The 16,678-nt window shown below is 41.4% G+C and overlaps 2 protein-coding genes across 23 annotated transcripts in view; both read left to right on the top strand.

Annotated features, from left to right (window-relative positions):
- JAKMIP3 (Janus kinase and microtubule interacting protein 3) overlaps window positions 1-3,773 on the top strand; it is a 170,286-nt gene extending 166,513 nt beyond the window's left edge. For all 21 annotated transcript variants that reach the window (XM_042459997.1, XM_042460007.1, XM_042460004.1 and 18 more), the window contains one exon: window positions 29-3,773. The gene's annotated coding sequence lies outside the window, so the exon portion shown is untranslated. The remainder of the gene's footprint in view (window positions 1-28) is intronic.
- Window positions 3,774-8,824: 5,051 nt separating this feature from the next.
- Window positions 8,825-16,678, top strand: part of DPYSL4 (dihydropyrimidinase like 4) — a 52,586-nt gene continuing 44,732 nt past the window's right edge. Inside the window, exon 1 of one of the 2 annotated variants that reach the window (XM_042460224.1) lies at window positions 8,825-9,193. In XM_042460224.1, the coding sequence (XP_042316158.1) occupies window positions 8,858-9,193 (336 nt within the window). In that variant the 5' untranslated portion in view covers window positions 8,825-8,857. Of the gene's footprint in view, window positions 9,194-15,371; window positions 15,819-16,678 lie in introns of those variants that run through there. The other variant, XM_042460225.1, reaches the window with a different exon arrangement.

The following is a 16,678-nucleotide window of genomic DNA, read 5'->3' as shown; positions in this document are numbered from 1 at the left end:
TTACTGCTATTTTTGTCCTTTCTTTCAGATCCAGATCAGAAAGTGAACACAGCAAGTTCTAACTAAATATGGCTTAAAGGAAATCCATCTAATGCGATATGAAAATGCCAGGAAACAAGAACAATTGCTAGTTAGAAAACCATATGGTACTTGTTGTTTGTTGGAGGCTTTTAAAAAAACTTAACTCTGCTTACAAGCTTACAATTTGAGGAGATCCAGCATTTCCAAAATCTGTGCTGATGTTAAATTTGGAAAGAGTTTTTATTTTTATTTTTAAAGCTGATCCAAAAAAAAAAAATTGAATTTCTGCTCTGTGCATTATCTATTCAGCTAGGAACGTACAGTATAGATTGTTATTTAGATGGGAGAGAAACAGCAGAAGGCACCATATGAAAAATACATAACCCATTCCAATGTTATATTGGCAACACTGTCACATCATTAGAAGATATTCTGACGTATGACTACTACTATATAAAAATACAAACAGAGGAACTCAAACTGATCCATTATAAGTATAATCCTTTTATTGGAAACAGGTACAAAGGACATTATTGATTTCATGCTCATTAAAACATCTCAAATCTTTTTATTTCTAAATACAGCAGGAATATAATCTATCTGAAGTTAAGCATCTGTCCAGCATAAACCTTAACATGTTTACTCAGAGATGGCACTTCAGCTAAAATTTTAAGCAAACCTGCAAAGGTATAAGCCCATTGGGTGAGGTCCAAGTCAAAATCCAATTGAACATGGGGACCTATTCCTCTCTTTTGTAAGTCCCTCTGTTCCTAAATCTTCTCCAAGTGGTTCTGGACAGAGTTTAAGTCCCCTTGGGTTCTTTCAGAAGGGGGGCCATTCCTCTTCATTGCATTGACAGAAGTTGGAAGATTTAATTGGATATCACCCAATTACGTTCAGCACTTTTGTCATGCTGCTTTAAGTGCTTAACTCAGTGGGACCTATTCCCTAGTGAATGTGCACACAATTGTACCTTTTAACTACCACATGTACTCAGCGAGAGTTAAAGGTTGTAGTCCTGTAGTTGCTTAATTGGGAGTATGTCCAACTTCTGAGTAGACCTGTAGAGGATATTTAGCATACACCTTACTCTCCCACTGATATCAGTGTACACTTTAAGAATATCTATATTTGGCTGGATTTTGCTCATAGTTCAATGATAATATACATATTTGCTGCTTTCCCCGAGTCTGTGTTCGCTTTTGTCTGCCATAAGCTTGGCTTTTTTTCCTGGTAGTTGTCATCTCAACAGGACCCATCCTCCTCCTGTCAAATGCCTTTTTGAACTTGTGGAGTAAAATAAGCCCATGCACAGTGACTCTAGTGTGCATGCAGTGTGATTAATTTGGCCACGTTATCCTGATTAAGACACTCCTTCAGCAAGAACAAGCTCTTCATGCACATCCAGAGTTCCCTCTGTGCACCAGATTTCCCCACTGATTTCAAAGGCAAATAGTTCTGTGCATGCTACCATATCTTTAAATGAAGGGAAGAACCCTGTTTTTGTAGGAACTCTGTCTTAGTTATTTACAACTAAAGCAGACACTATATTGGGAGGCAAAACTGGGCTCTAATTAAAACATATTCAAGTTTGACATGTGCTATATTTTATGCAGGCATCTTTTAAAATGCCTTAAGTTAAATGCCTGACTATATAGTGGTGCTTGGAGAGTCAGATGCTGCTATTGGCCTGGATATGCATGGGAATATATGATCTACTGGACAGGATCTGAGAATGTAAAGACAAGTATATTTGAAAATTGGCTGGAGGATCTTTCCTTTTCAGCCATGTTGTTGCATGCTGTATATATGTTTCAGTATCCATTACCCAACTCTTCAATTGTCATTTACCACATTGTCTTCTTTTTCTACCAACATATCTGTATAGGACAGATGTATACAAGCATTGTAAATAAGTGATGTAAAGATGTTTTTGTCTATATAGAAACGGATGTTTTGTACATTGAAGAATGGCTCAATGAATGTGTTTTTGAGATTTCTGTCACTCAGAGATCTTGCATTGTATTCATACACATGCACACACAGAACGATATAGGTTTTAGTTTCACTCACTCTAAAATTAGGACAGTCCCCCTGGCTTTCTAATCTACATCGCCATGTAGATGATGACACATAACATTTTAGATAACTCCAGAATATGAAGTGTGTTACATACTAATTGTGAATTCAACATTTTAAATATGGGAAACAAACGACTCTTGTGATCACATTCATATTATAGCCCTCTGCCAGTGAACAAAGAGAAGCAAAGGTTAATCAGACTTACTGCTAAATAAATGTGCATCTGAGCGAGCTATTTAATCCTAAAGTAAACTGCACCATCAGAGAAATTTGTAGGTTAGGGTTATGATCATGACAGGAGATTCCAAAATGTAACATTGTGCCAAAGTGACAGAGATATGCCTTGCGAGACATATCTATGAGATCTGTCCATGTAGTGCTACTTCCTCTTCCTCTGAATTTGCATTATAACACTTATGCCAAAAAGGTGGCCATCGATACATTCAGGTCTAAAAACATATACCCTAACTGAGACATTACTTGCTTGGTATCTACAAAATGCAAGCACTGTTTTTAATTCATTGACAAGGTATAAGCAGTATTTGAGAACTTAGCAAACAAGTTAATTGACTTCAGTGACTGGAAAATACATGCTTACCTACTTAAATAATATATAATTGTAATGGAGTTTCCCTGGCATTTAAATAAAGGGAGGAGCAGATGATCTAAACCTATTTGGATAGGAATTTATGAATGAAAGCTCTGGCTCAGGTTAAAGGTTTTTTTGTGCATCAGAAGCCTACAGTTTCCTCCCACATCTCCACAGGTATCTCTGCCAAGTTGGGGACCATGTATGGAGCAGCTCACAATGATGTTTTAGTTGAATGATTAATATAGGAGAAAAAGCCAAAATAGAAAGAAATATGGGAAGTAAATATATAGAGGTCAAATGGTAAAAAGCAGAATTTCAGGAAAGCCTTAACCCTGTATCATGTTCACAACTATCTAGCACATTGCTTATTTTTGTCAGTTTCAAAACATGTAAATTCTGGATCCTTCTTTTAACCATTGTGTCTAAACTATAATCCATTTGAACTGCTGCTTACTTTGTCAGTGATTGTGTGTTACATATTGCAGGCTTATGCCTGTGGTTCAAGCTGTTGAAGGACTGTGGCTGTTATTTAAAAGTACTCAGCTCGCTTAATATCTATAGCCTTCAGTATATCCCTGAGTGCCTTACACAGCTTGTTAACATAAATATGTGTTATCACAAAGAGAAAAAAATGCAACTGAAAGTTATTTTTTGGTGGATAGGTGCCAAATTTCTTTGCATCTGTAATGACACCATTAAATCCTTACAGTGTAGAATCTGTTACTGAACATAAATGGATTTAGTTTAGACTCAGGAAATTATATTGTAAATATGTATAGTACATTTCCATATTTATTGTACAGTTTATTTAAACATCCATTGTAAAAGTCTATAAAAACCAAATAACTCTACAGTAGATTTATTCCATGGTAAATATGCCATGTTCTACTTGCGTTTTCTAATGTAATCTCATAATAATCATATCCTAAATACTTAAATGTTTTGTTCTGTGCTAAAGAGATGATTTATGAGCCTAAACTAGGCTTATATGTACAAAATTTTACACATATTTTTGTATTGTGGTTCATATGCTATATATGTATATATATATATCAGAGACTTTCTATTCATTTGTAAATTATTGTAAACTTTTAATTTTAAAAAAAGTCTTTTAAACCAACAAATGGTCTGAGTGTCTTTTGTTCTCCAGGCAGCACTGAAAAGTTATTTTACAGCATGCCAGACTCCCAGTAAAAAAATTGTGGTTTTTTTTCTCTCAAAAGAACTAGGAGAGGCAGGCAGCCTGTATGGCCCAAGGAAGGCATTCATGGGTAGCATTATGGAGACTCGAGTGTGAGTAGAATGACTCCATCGGATATAATTCTATGTGTGCACACATGGAAGAACTATGGTTTGAGTGCAAAGTTTGCTGGCATCAGTAGAACATGCAAATAAGGTAATTTCAACCAGTGGAAAGAAGGGGAAGAATCTTTCACCAATCCCCCAGCCCCAGCCTTGCACAGTACCCTCTATGTTGTTTAACAGAGTCCCCCAGTGCCTAGGAAGGTATGGAGAAAGGGGAGAAGAAACCTATGAAAATTGCACTTTCCTCCATTTTGACAGCAGACACTATCTTCCTTCTACTGATAGAAGGAGCCTTGCCATTCACAGAAGGCAACATCTGGATATAGGCAATTGTTCTGACTACTGGCAGCAATTCCATTAGGTGCCCCAATGGCAGCCACCAACCACAGACAGCACAGCTTTTATATGAGCTCATTTCTTTGGATAGCTATACCATAGACTCTATGATGTAATTAAGTAACTTCCAGTGCATTTCCATCTTTATACTACACATGTCCCTCCATGTTCACTAGGTTAGGGGCACAAGCCCTCCATGAATATGGAAAAACCACAAATAACAAAGACACCATGTTTTTACCTTAGAAGACACCTCTCTAGGAATCTCTAGGTCCTCCAGTACAACTCTCTGGTCAACGTCCAACAGACACTGACCATAGAACTGCACTGGAGGAGCTACAAATGCCTATTAGAATATTCTCTCTTGGATCTCTAGGTCTTTCAGTGCAACTTTTAAAGTTTACCAGAGAGTTGCACTGGAGGACCTAGAGATTCCTAGAGAGAACATATTAATCAAATCCGCAAATATCAAAGCCACAAATATGGGGGGATGAATGTATTTGCGGTAGACGTGCCTGATGGGGTGGTGGGACAGGGGAGGGAATGAAAGACTACAGTGTTTCCCCCCAAAGAACATCATGATTATGGCCAAGATCCTACATCAGTTGTGTAGCATGAACCTCTACATATGTAATTATGCATTAACTGTGCTACATAATCCTTGTGTTGAATGACAATTGAAGCAAGACACCAAAAGTGCAACTGGATTCACAACTACTTATGTACATGCATTATGTATATATGCATCAAGGGCACCACATCCACCACTTGACTTCCACAACCTTGAATTGAACATGGCCACTCCGTATATGGCAAAAATATCCAAATGCTTCCATAGGAGAACTTACATAAGACAGCAACAGGATTATGGCCAAGGCAGGTAATGCGGGGGGGGGGGGGATAACTGACTGGTCTTCTGACTGGGTTCTTCTTTCTTTGTAAAGTTCCTAAACACTGGAGGAATGATCAGGTGGATACAGTGAAGACTGTCATTGCAAAGGGGCATCCACAGAAGACAACACTACCTATTTCTATTAAGAAGGTTCTGAGTTCTTGTTCATGGAAGAGGCCTCTGAAAAAAGTAAAAGAAAATTTAACCAATGTTAAACTGATCATGAAAGCAAGCACTCATACAAGTAATTACTTCCACATAGTAACTGGTCTAACCATGTTGAGACCAGTTCTGATACTACGCGTGTTCTTTAGATCAAAAAGAACGCAATTGTCAGAAGTGTTTTCATGAATAAATGGTGTCTCTCCATTTTCTTTTGGTTAAAAAACAAAACAAACCACCATTGGGCCAAGCTTTCTGCTTGTGCTGCAATATGATGACCTAATTCTGTCCAGTAACTCTTTTCTGGAGCTATAATCCTATATCAGCTAAAACAACACAGGAAGAAAGTATGTGAAATCAAGGGTAGCTTATCACCCCAAGGCGAACATCAGTTGCATGCAAGCCTCTTACACAGGATTATTATTGTCTCATTCATCAAGAACCGAGTCTAACAAAGGACCTACTTTTTATATAAATTCTGACCTAATAGTGATTAGCAAACTGAAACTCCTAACTTGGTCTAATATGAAAAGCTTTTTTAAAAAAATAGATATTGAGATAATATACAATATAAATTGTATTATGGCTCAAAGTGTGTGTCAGACAGCACATTACAAGTGCATGGAAGATATAATGATCACATTTTATTTGTTCAGATTTAGTCCATAGGTGGGTGAAAATTAAGGGGAAACTGGAGACAAAAATGAAGATGCCATAAAAAACACATGTGCTGTTTTACCAAAAATAAAACCCCAAAGCTATTCTTTTAAAATTTGGAAATAAGACTTCTGGGTTTGGCCAACAGAACTATAGTTGGCCAAGGCTGACAGACTGATAGGTATGTTTTGGAGGACCATGAGTAATTTTTGTTGCAAAACATCTTTAAACACTAGATCTGGCCATGGTGGTACATGCCTTAGTTACATCCCATTTGGACTACTGTAATGCACTCCAGTTGGGGCTAACTTTATTATATTTCCTATTATATTATATATGTGAGCCAGTGTGGCATAGTGGTTTGAGTGCTGGATTATGACTCTAGGGATCGGGGTTTGAATCCCACCTTGACCATGAAAACCTAATGGGCAACTCACATGCTCTTATCCTCAAGGGAAGGCAATGGTAAATCTCCTCTGAAGAAACTTTGCCAAGAAATCCCTATGATAGGGGACCCCTTAGGGTAGTCATAGATTGGAAATGACTTAAAGACAAACAAAACATATGCAGAAACATACATAACAGTTATATAAATGGCCCTTGTGGTTTCTTCCAACTCTATGATTCTATGAAATATAATATAAATACAGTTGATCTTCCACATTTGTGGCTTTGGCTTTTGTGACTTTGACTATTCACAGATTTGAATAATATTTTATATCTTGTAATCTCGAGGTCCTCCAGTGTGACTCCATGGTCGATGTCCACCAGAAGTCATGCTGGAAGACCTAGAGATTCCTAAAGACAACACTCCTCTAGGAATGTGTCCGTCCTCCAGTGCAAATCTATCATCATGTTACAGCAGATGCTGACCACAGAGTTACATTAGGGGGCCTAGAGATTCCTTGAGAGGTGTTCCTTTGGGTTAAAATATCAGGTTTTTTTAAATTGGGTTTTTTCCACTTTCATGGACATGCTATGTCCCTAATCCCAGCAAATATGGAGGGACCATGGTATTAATAATAATAATAATAATAATAATAATAATAACAACTTTTACTACTATTTCTTCATGAGCTGTTTGTTTCATGAATCAAACAAACTCTGTATTACCACCACCACCACCACCACCACTACTACTACTACTCTTTATAAGCTGTGAACAGGTTCATGAACCCAACAAACTCTGTCCTTTTGGCGAATCTTGTCCTGCTGGAGCTGGAATAATTGCTTTGACAGAATCTGTCACTCTGTCTTGCTGTCGCACTTATTCCCTCACTGGTACCACTGTATAATAATTAATTATATATCATATTATATATCATTATATTACATATAATCCACTACATAACTACTACTACTACTACTACTATTCTTCATGAGCTGTGAATAGGCTTATGAACCCAACAAACTCTGTCCTTTTTGTGCATTTTGTTCTGCTGGGGCTGGAATAATTGCTTTGACAGAATCTGTCACTCTGTCTCTTGTTGCACTTCTTTCTTCACTGGTTCCACCATATAATTATATATATGTATGTGTGTGTCTGTGATATCATTATTACTATTAATTGTTATACAGTGATATATATATATGTTAAGAATAAGTTTCACAATAGGATATGTGTGTGTGTGTGTGTGTGTGTGTGTGTAATTAAGAATAAGAATAAGTACAGTAATAGTTATTATTAACTGTTATACTATGGTGCATATATATATATATATATATATATATATATATATATATATATGGTAGTAATTAAGAATACGAATAAGTAATAATAATAATTAATTGTTACATAATGGGATAAAGAATAAGAATAGGTTACACAGTGGGAGATATATATGTGTGTGTGTGTGCATGTGTGTGTGTGATTAAGAATAAGAATAAGTAATAGTTATTATTAATTTTACACAATGGGTTATATATATATATATATATACACACACACACACAGAGAGAGAGAGAGAGAGAGAGAGTATACTAATTGGGAATAAGAATAAGTAATAGTTATTGTTATACAATGGGATATATATATATATATATATACACACACACACACACAAACAAACACATACAGAGAGAGTGAGAGTACTAACTAGGAATAATAATAAGTAATAGTTATTGTTATACAATGATTTTATATATATATATATATATATATATATAGTAATTAAGAATAAGAATAAGTAATAGTTATTATTGTTATACAATGGGATATATATATATATATATATATATATGAATAAGTAATAGTTATTACATGGGAGATATATATATATATATATATATATTAGTAATTAAGAATAAGAATAATTGTTATTATTAATTGTTACACAATGGTGTGTGTGTGGTAGTATTTAAGAATAAGAATAAATAATAGTTATTATTGTTATACAATGGGAGCTATAAATACCCCACTGTCTAACAATTAATAAGAATAACTATCACTTACTCTTATTCTTATTTACTCCTGCTGCTGCTGCTGCTCCTCTTCCTGGGCTGCGAAGAGGCTCTGTGAGCCCAAGCAGAGCTGTCCTTTGGCTGACTCTTTTTCTCGCCCTTCTTTCCTCCCTGGTGTCCCCTTGGCCCCGAGGTGGATCCTCCCAAGTGACAGCGATGGTGATGATGACGATGATGGGGATCCTCCTCCTGCTGCTCCTTCCCCTGAACTGCTCCAGCGCGGCGCGTTCAGCACCACACTCCCTGGACAGCTCCGGGGCGTTGAGAGCAGCAGCAGCAGCCCAAAGGAAGCAGAGGGGTTCTCTGCTGGTGCTGGTGCTGCTGCCTGCCTGCCTCCTCCTTGGCCAGCCATGGGCTCCCAGAAAGCCCACCAGGAGGAGGATCTGCCCGGTTTCTTCTCTGCCCTGGGGACGGGAAGCCCTAAGCCCCGGCAGAAGTATGGAGGCATGTTTTGCAACGTGGAAGGCGCCTTTGAGAACAAGACCCTGGACTTTGAGTCCCTCCAAGGGAGCAGCAGGAGAGGCAGCCAGGTCTCCTCCTCCTCTTCCTCCTCTTCTTCCTCCTCTTCCAACCTCCCGACCTCCGGCAGCAAGAGCACCAGCAGAAGTGGAGGGACCACTTTGGGAAGGAGCCCACCAAGCCCATTGCCTTCCCAGGGAGCAGCAGCGCCCAATGGGTGCCACCAGGTAACCACCATCAGGGGAGGTTGGGGGAAGACAGGGAGGGTGCATCTGCACCACCTAAATCACCCGGTTTCATCCCACTTGAACAGCCCTGACTCCAGGCTGTGAGATCTGGAGAACAAAGTTTGTTCTGGCAGAAATCGCCTTAAGAAACCACCATATACTAATAGTAGGTAAACAAATAATCTGACAATTGGGTAGGTTTAGTCAGCAGTGGTCCCCAAACTGTGCCCTTTAAGAGATTTGGGACTTCACCTCCCAGAAGCTTCAGCTACATTGGCTAATGGTCTGGGATTCTGGGAGCTGGAATCCAAAATACTTTTTTGTCGTCTGGATACAGTCACAGTTTGGGTACCCAAAGGAAAAGGAACGGGCAAAGTGTCCAAAAGAATGGGAACAATTTTCAGCAATTATGGACCTTTGAGCACCGAATGAAGATGTCCTTAGAGGGAACAGGATCCTTATTGCTTGGGGGACAATTCTTTCCTTTGCCCTCAGTTGCTACACTTTTGATCCTCTGCCATCTGTTGAAAGGACTGGAGAGGTTTCTAAAATGCTCCTTGTATTGAATTTAGTTTCTCTCTCCCCCAGTCCCTCCACTTTAGCCACTTGGATGCCTAAATACCCCAAAGGCACCAGATCCTGCCTGATCTTGGAAGCTAAGCAGGGTCAGCCCTGGTCAAGACTTGGATAGGAGGCTGCCAACCAAGACTGGCTGCTTTGGTGGGCTCTGTTTCAGAGGAAGGAACTGGTAACCCAACCTCTGAGTGACCCTTGCCTAAATACATGAAATCCATGGGCTTGACATAAGTCAGTAGGCAACTTGAAGGCATCTGCACACGATTCACTGCCAAGGCTCCATCCTACAGAATCTGGCAGGGAAGGTGCCAGACTTTGAAAAACTACAAATCCCAGGATTCTCTAGGATGGAGCTATGGCCTTTAAAGTGGTGTCACCCCTGCATTATTTCTGCAGTGTCTAGACACACCCCAGTCAATTTTGCAGGTCCGAATTGTTTGACTTTGCCAAGGAGAGTTCAAAGATATAGCCGTGTTAGTCTGTAGAATCAGTCCATAGAGATATCTGGTAGCACCTTTGAGACTCACTGAAAGAAACAAATTCCTTGCCTTGGTTTTTCAGGTGAAGGGCAGAGCACAGCGCATTCAACTCAAGAGGAAATCCTATTGGGATTCCATGGGCATGCATAGGGCCATTCTTAAAAGATGTAGCCAGCCATCCTATTCCTTTCCTGCAGAGAAAGAAAATCTGCATGAAATAAGGCTAATGCAGGCTTAGGCTTGAGCCGCACTGCAGCCACAATCCAGTGTGACACCACTTTAACTGCCATGGTACTATTGGAACGTATGCTTTCTACTTTGTCATGGCACCAGAGCTCTCTTACAGTGGAGGCTAGATGTCTCACAATAATGGAGTTTATCAGATGAAGGCGATCAGGAGTTTATCCCATGAATATTCCAGAAAAATTGCGTAATTACGTGAAACGATTTCACACGACATCACACAAAACCTGGTCACAAAGCAGCATTAATGTGCTTTTTTTTACTTTTGGGATTTTAGCAACAAAGCATTTTCAGTATCACTTTATTTGCACAATTGTGTGATAATCATTTCTGCAATTACTCGTCATTTTTGCTTTATTTGCGGTGTGCTTTAAATGTGCTTTAATTTCTTTTTAATGCCGGAATTTGCCCCAGTGTGATAAACTCCAGTGTTAGGAAAGGTGAAGGGAAATAGAAAGAGAGGAAAGCCAAATGCTAGATGAATGGACTCTATTAAAGAGACCGTGAATATCAAGAGTTGGGCAGAGCAGTAGAGGACAAGGGGCGGCTGGAGAGGCCTCATCCATAGGGTCGCCATGGGTCGAGATCGCCGTGAAGGCAGTTAACAACAACAAAGGTTGGATACGGCTTGAAGGCATACAACAACAATAACAACAGAATCCAAACTGGGGGAGTAGGTTCAAGTCTAGGAAAGCTTATGCTACCAACTTCTCTCTTTCAGTTAACCTCAAAGATGCCACAAGATCCCTTTGCATTCTATAGGGTGGCCACTATGTCAGGGGAGTGGGAAAGGGAGCCTTAAAAACTAACAATTTTGGCAGAAGTCAATTATTGTTGCAGAAAACCAGAGCCCAAGCTGTCGGATGCATGTGTTGATATTCTTTGGGCAGGTGTCTGGGTGGGTGTGTACACTTGGTAGTAGAGTGGGGTAGGGATTATCAACAGTGAGATGGGAGAGGGGGATATATTAATCACCTTAATCATTAAATCTATGAGCATTAAGGATCAGTGAAAAACACAGTCTCCTCTCTCCCTGAGAATACACCAGGAGCTTCTGTATTTTCAGGGAGGGAGAAGACATCTTCCCCCCCCCCCCCACTATACCTTGATATATATGTCTATATTTTGGTGGAAAGCCAAAACAGACTGCCTAAGGCAGTGGCATCACTAGGGTTGGTGTCACCCAGTGCAGTAGCCCATAGTGTCACCCTCCCTCCCCATTGACCTCCACCCATACCACACCATCCTTAGTAATGCTTTTTGTACTAAGGATAATGGTAATAGTTGTGACATTAAACAACTAGCACAATTATAATTATATTGTTAAATTACAATATCATATGCACAATCTAAATGTATTTATATGCACATAGTTTCATGTGCTTAAAGTAAAAAAATGGTAAAATGTGATGTCTTTAAAGAAAACTTTAAAAATGATTTTAACTAAAAATTATTTTTTTAATTTGAAATGTTATTTTTTAAAGACCTCTGTCCTCTCTTTGCTCCTCCCACTGAGCCTCACCCCACCCACGCCATCTCTTCAGCATCTTAATTGGACACAGGTGAATGTCACAGCCTATCTCTGCCCAAAGACAGATGTTTGGGGAGCAGTGGTGTCATCCCCTCTTAGAGTGTCACCTGGTGCAGTCTGCATTCCAATAATGATGCCACTGGCCTAAGGCCTATATGAAGGACACAAATACAATACTAGCTTTTGTTCACTCCCAGGATGTGGGTGCTGAGTGCCATCCAGTCTCTCTAAATAGAAGGGGAGCTAGGCAATTAGCAGGAAGCTAAGCCATTACAGAGTCCCATCCTCCATGACTCAGGGTGACCTCCTTTTCCAGAACATGTCCTCCATTTCAACCTTCTGTCCAGGAGGAATTTCAGAATGTGTTCTATTCTGAGTATGGCTGAGAAGCATGAATTTACATTTATATGAGGTGCTTTTAGCATTTATTTGGTAATGTCCTACATCGTTCTTGAAGGTCCTACATTTTGCAGTGCCTTGCCCTCCTTTGCAGTTATCACATCAGGTCTCCTTCTCAATAACTATATTTAATTGGGGTTTTCCTCTCCTTAGGGGAAGGTGTTAAGCTCAGGGGCTATTCTTGTAATGTGTGTCATAATTAAGTACATGCCTCTTGTTAAGTGGGAAGCAATGAGGCCTAGTGGTTTGAGTGTTGGCCTATGACTCTGCAGCCCAGGGTTTGATTCTAACTTGGCCATGAAGCCCACTTGGTGACCTTGGACAAGTCACACTCTCTCAGCCTTGAGGAAGGCAATGGCAAAATCTCCTCTGAACAAATTTTGCCAAGAAAACCCCATGACAGGGTCACCTTAGGGTCATAATAAGTCACAAACAACTTGAAGGCACACAACAACAAACAATAGCAAAGCATCTTATGTTCAACTGCAAGACTGAAAATATAAAAAATTCCTAGTGGAAGGCTTGGATCTGGGCAAAGGGCTGCCTGATTCATTGTGGGTGATGTTCCAGATGGAAAATCTTGACAAGAGTCTGACCACTTAGCCCTGTTACAATAGACCAGATGGCTTCTTCCTATCTGAGAATGTTCTGTTCAATAAAGCAAGAATTCTATCTGAAAACAGCATAGGATCAGGCTGAGCAGCATCCTTTTGCAACTGCTGCAAAAACAAACCAAGGCGGGGAAGAAGAGAGAGGGGCTGTTGGTGTTGGGATTCTTTCTCTCAAAGAAACTGAGTGCATGAAAATCAAAGGCATTTGGCTTCCTAGAAGATCTAATTAATCTCAACACAAGAGATTTGTTTGTTGTTGTTGTGGGCCTCCAAGTCATTGTTGAGTTACGGTAACTCTAATGCAACCCTATCACAGGCTCTGCTCAGTTCCTGCAAACCCATACCCATGACCTCCCAAATACAGTCCATCCATCTAGCATGTGGCCTTCCTCTCTTTCTACTTCCCTCCACCTTTCCCAGCATTATTGTTTTTTCCATTGAGTAGTGCCTTCTCATGATGTGTCTGAAGTAATGTCAGTCTCAGTTTTGTCCTCTTGGCTTCCAGGGAAATTTTTGGCTTGATCTGCTCTAGAACCCATTTGTTTATCTTTTTGGTGTCTGCAGGAGGCTCAGCACTCTTCTCCAGCACCATATTTTGAATGCATTGATTTTCTTCCTATTTGCTTTCTTAATTGTCCACCTTTTGAATCCATACATGGTAACAGGGAATATAAACCACTTCACTACCAGGACCTAAAATAAAGGTTATTATCAGCAGCAGCATCAAACCACTTCACGGTTGGGACCTAAAATAAGCATTACAGTATTATTGTTATTGTCATCACCACCACCACCACCACCAACAACAACAACAACATCAAGCCACTTTGCAATTGGGATCGAAAAGTACCAGAGTGGTGAGGCAAACACTACCCTGAGAACTGGCTGTGGGTTTCCCAGCTCCTCAAGTGTAAATCAAGCCAAGCCACAAGCAAGAGCATAGGGCTGGTGCAGGGTGACCTGAGATCTTCACCGCAAAGGAGGACAAGGCCCCACAAAATGGAGCTTGGTCCATTTCAGGTGCACCTAAAAGAAGCACCAACCCCTTCTACTCCATCCACCATGGCTCCACTTCTGACTTTTTTTTTTAATGCCTAGATTGAAAAAGCACCAACAGCTATGTCAGAAATTCTTTGGCATTGTTTTCCTTAGCTTCATCCTTTGTATTCTTTGTTACGTGCCTCTAAATTTTACCCTTGGCTTATCCAGGGTTCAGATCAAAATCCATAATTTTGGCACTAAAACCTGCCCTTGACTTATTCATGAGGTTGACTTATAGTCATGTATGTACAGTGGGTAAAAAGTGATGTTTTTAAAGAAAGGTTTGAAAGAATAAATTCTCTCCCCCCCTATTTTTTAAAATTAAAATGTATTAAAAACAAGCAAGCAAGCCCTGCGACCTCTCCTTTCTGCTCCCTCTGAGGTTCCCTCAATTCCCCCCAACCTCTTCAGCATTTTAATGGGACCCAGGCGAATGCCCACCCATTGCTGCCCAAAGGCAGGCTTTAGGAGAGCAGTGGTGGCACCTGGTTCTGGAGTGTCACCTGGTGTGGTGCGCACCCCTTGCACCCCCTAGTAAAACCAATGAATGGAAGACAGGTGGGGGGGAGAAGAATTCTGTGGTCCCAGTGGTCTAGGGGTTCCCTGGTGTGTCCACCAGCATTTTTTAATATTAAAATTTCAATTTTCAATTTTTTAAAAAATTAAATTTTATTTTTAAATTGTGGGTTTTTTTTTACAATTTTTATTCTTTTTCAATTTTCTTTAAAAATGTCACATTTGAACCAAATCTCCCCTATGTATCCATTTATGCTGTGCATACGATGTTATAATTTGGAGGTATATATTTTTTATTTTGCTCCTCGTTCCCATCGCAGCTATTAGTGTGATATTTGGCCGTATATACAGGAGTTACGCTTTACGAGTAACACGAGTTCAAAAAATAAATAAATTGTAGAATTCAAAGATCCAGCCGGGCTATCTGTTGAATTGATATGGAGAAAGATCTTGTAGAGGACCTCAATGAAAGCAAGAAAGTGGCAGCAGGAGGTGCTTTCCTAGACTTGAGTCTACCTCCTCAGATGAAGGAGACTGAAGTCAAGGAGAGCTCATGCTGCCCACTGCTTTCTTTCAGTGAGTCTCAAAGGTCCTACAAGATCTCTCTACTGATTCGGGCAAAAGAAGCACTACAGTCCTAAAGCCTTTGCCTGGTCTGCAATGGGAGGGGGTCAGTGGAGGGGAGGGGGTGACACATGAGTCCCCACACCGGGTGACACCGCCAGCCCCAGGGAGGCCACTGGCGTGTCCTTTGTTGGCCAGCGATGGCTTTTGTTGGGCTGCAGGGAAGAAGGGGCTGAGAAGGAAGGAAGGAAGGAAGGAAGGAGAGAGGCCCCTCTGCCTTGCCTTGCCTTGCTTTGCCGGGGGCCCTCCGCTCCGTCTGCCGCCGGCTGGGAGGACGGCGCTGGCATGCTAATCGGGAGACACCCAGACACCCCCTCCTCCCTTCCATCATCCCTCCATCCCTCCCTCCTTCTTCTCTCCCTCCTTCCTTCCTTCCTTCCTTGCCAGACCAATCCTCCAGTCGGCAGAGGCGCTCACCTAGCCCCCTCCCCCGCACCCTCCAAGGCCAAGCCTGCCCTCGCCTGGCACCCAGCCCCCCAAAAGAAGGATCGCCCCCCACCCAGCCCCCCCCCTTCCCCTCCGACCCGGGAGCAGCCTCCGGAGGGAAGAAGAAGAAGAAGACGAAGATGTCCTTCCAAGGCAAGAAGAGCATCCCTCGCATCACGGTGGGTCCTGCCTTCCAGGCCTCCGATCGGGAACTTGGGGGGTCAGTGGGTGGGTGGCTTGGAGGCCCTGCGGGTGGGAAGGGCCCCACGGGAGGCCTCGGCTCCGGGGGCCCCGATCGCCCCCCCCCGAGCCTGCCCTGGCCCCCTTCTGGGCAGAGGAAGCCCCAAGGCCTCTCCCTCTGCCCCGGTCTCCTGGGGAAGGGCCTGGAGGAGGAGGCTGCTCCCAGGGCTGCTGGGGAGCTGCTTGCTTATTTTGCATTCGAACCACGGTTTGGGAGCCCTGATCCATGTCCTCGGGGGGAGGGAGGCAGAAGGTAATGAGAAAGGTGCCACTTCTGGGGCAAGAGCACTGCCTTGGGGAGAGGGGCTTCCTCTTGCTCCCCCCTTTTTTCATCCCACTGAATAGAATAGAGGAGACCCATTGAGTAGAATGGAGAAGATTCATTGAACAGAGGAGACCCACAGAATAGAGGAGATCCATTGATTAGAGTAGAGGAGACCCATTGAGTCATTTGCTAAGGGACGAGGCAGTCCATAAGGAAAGTCTAGTCATTCATTCGCTAACAATGGAGCTCAGCCCAGGCCCTGGGGGGGGGGGGTTTTTGAGTGCCCCTTCCCCATTTCAAAACAAAAACAAGAGCCATCTTTCTCTTTTAGAAATGTCCATTTTCATGCAGACCAAAGATGAATTGGCATCTCCCTCCTGCCTTATTTTTCTTTTGGGGAATTCTGTTTGTCTTCTGTAGACCTACAGATTCCAGATCCATGTTTTCTCTGACCAAGATTCAAAATGTTGTTGTCGTCATTATTGTTGTTGTTATGTGCCTTCCTGTCATTTCTCACTTGGACAACTCTATTGT

This window comes from Sceloporus undulatus, chromosome 3 (assembly GCF_019175285.1).
Source record: "Sceloporus undulatus isolate JIND9_A2432 ecotype Alabama chromosome 3, SceUnd_v1.1, whole genome shotgun sequence".
Lineage (NCBI taxonomy): Eukaryota > Metazoa > Chordata > Lepidosauria > Squamata > Phrynosomatidae > Sceloporus > Sceloporus undulatus.
This window is presented reverse-complemented; position numbering and strand designations above follow the sequence as displayed.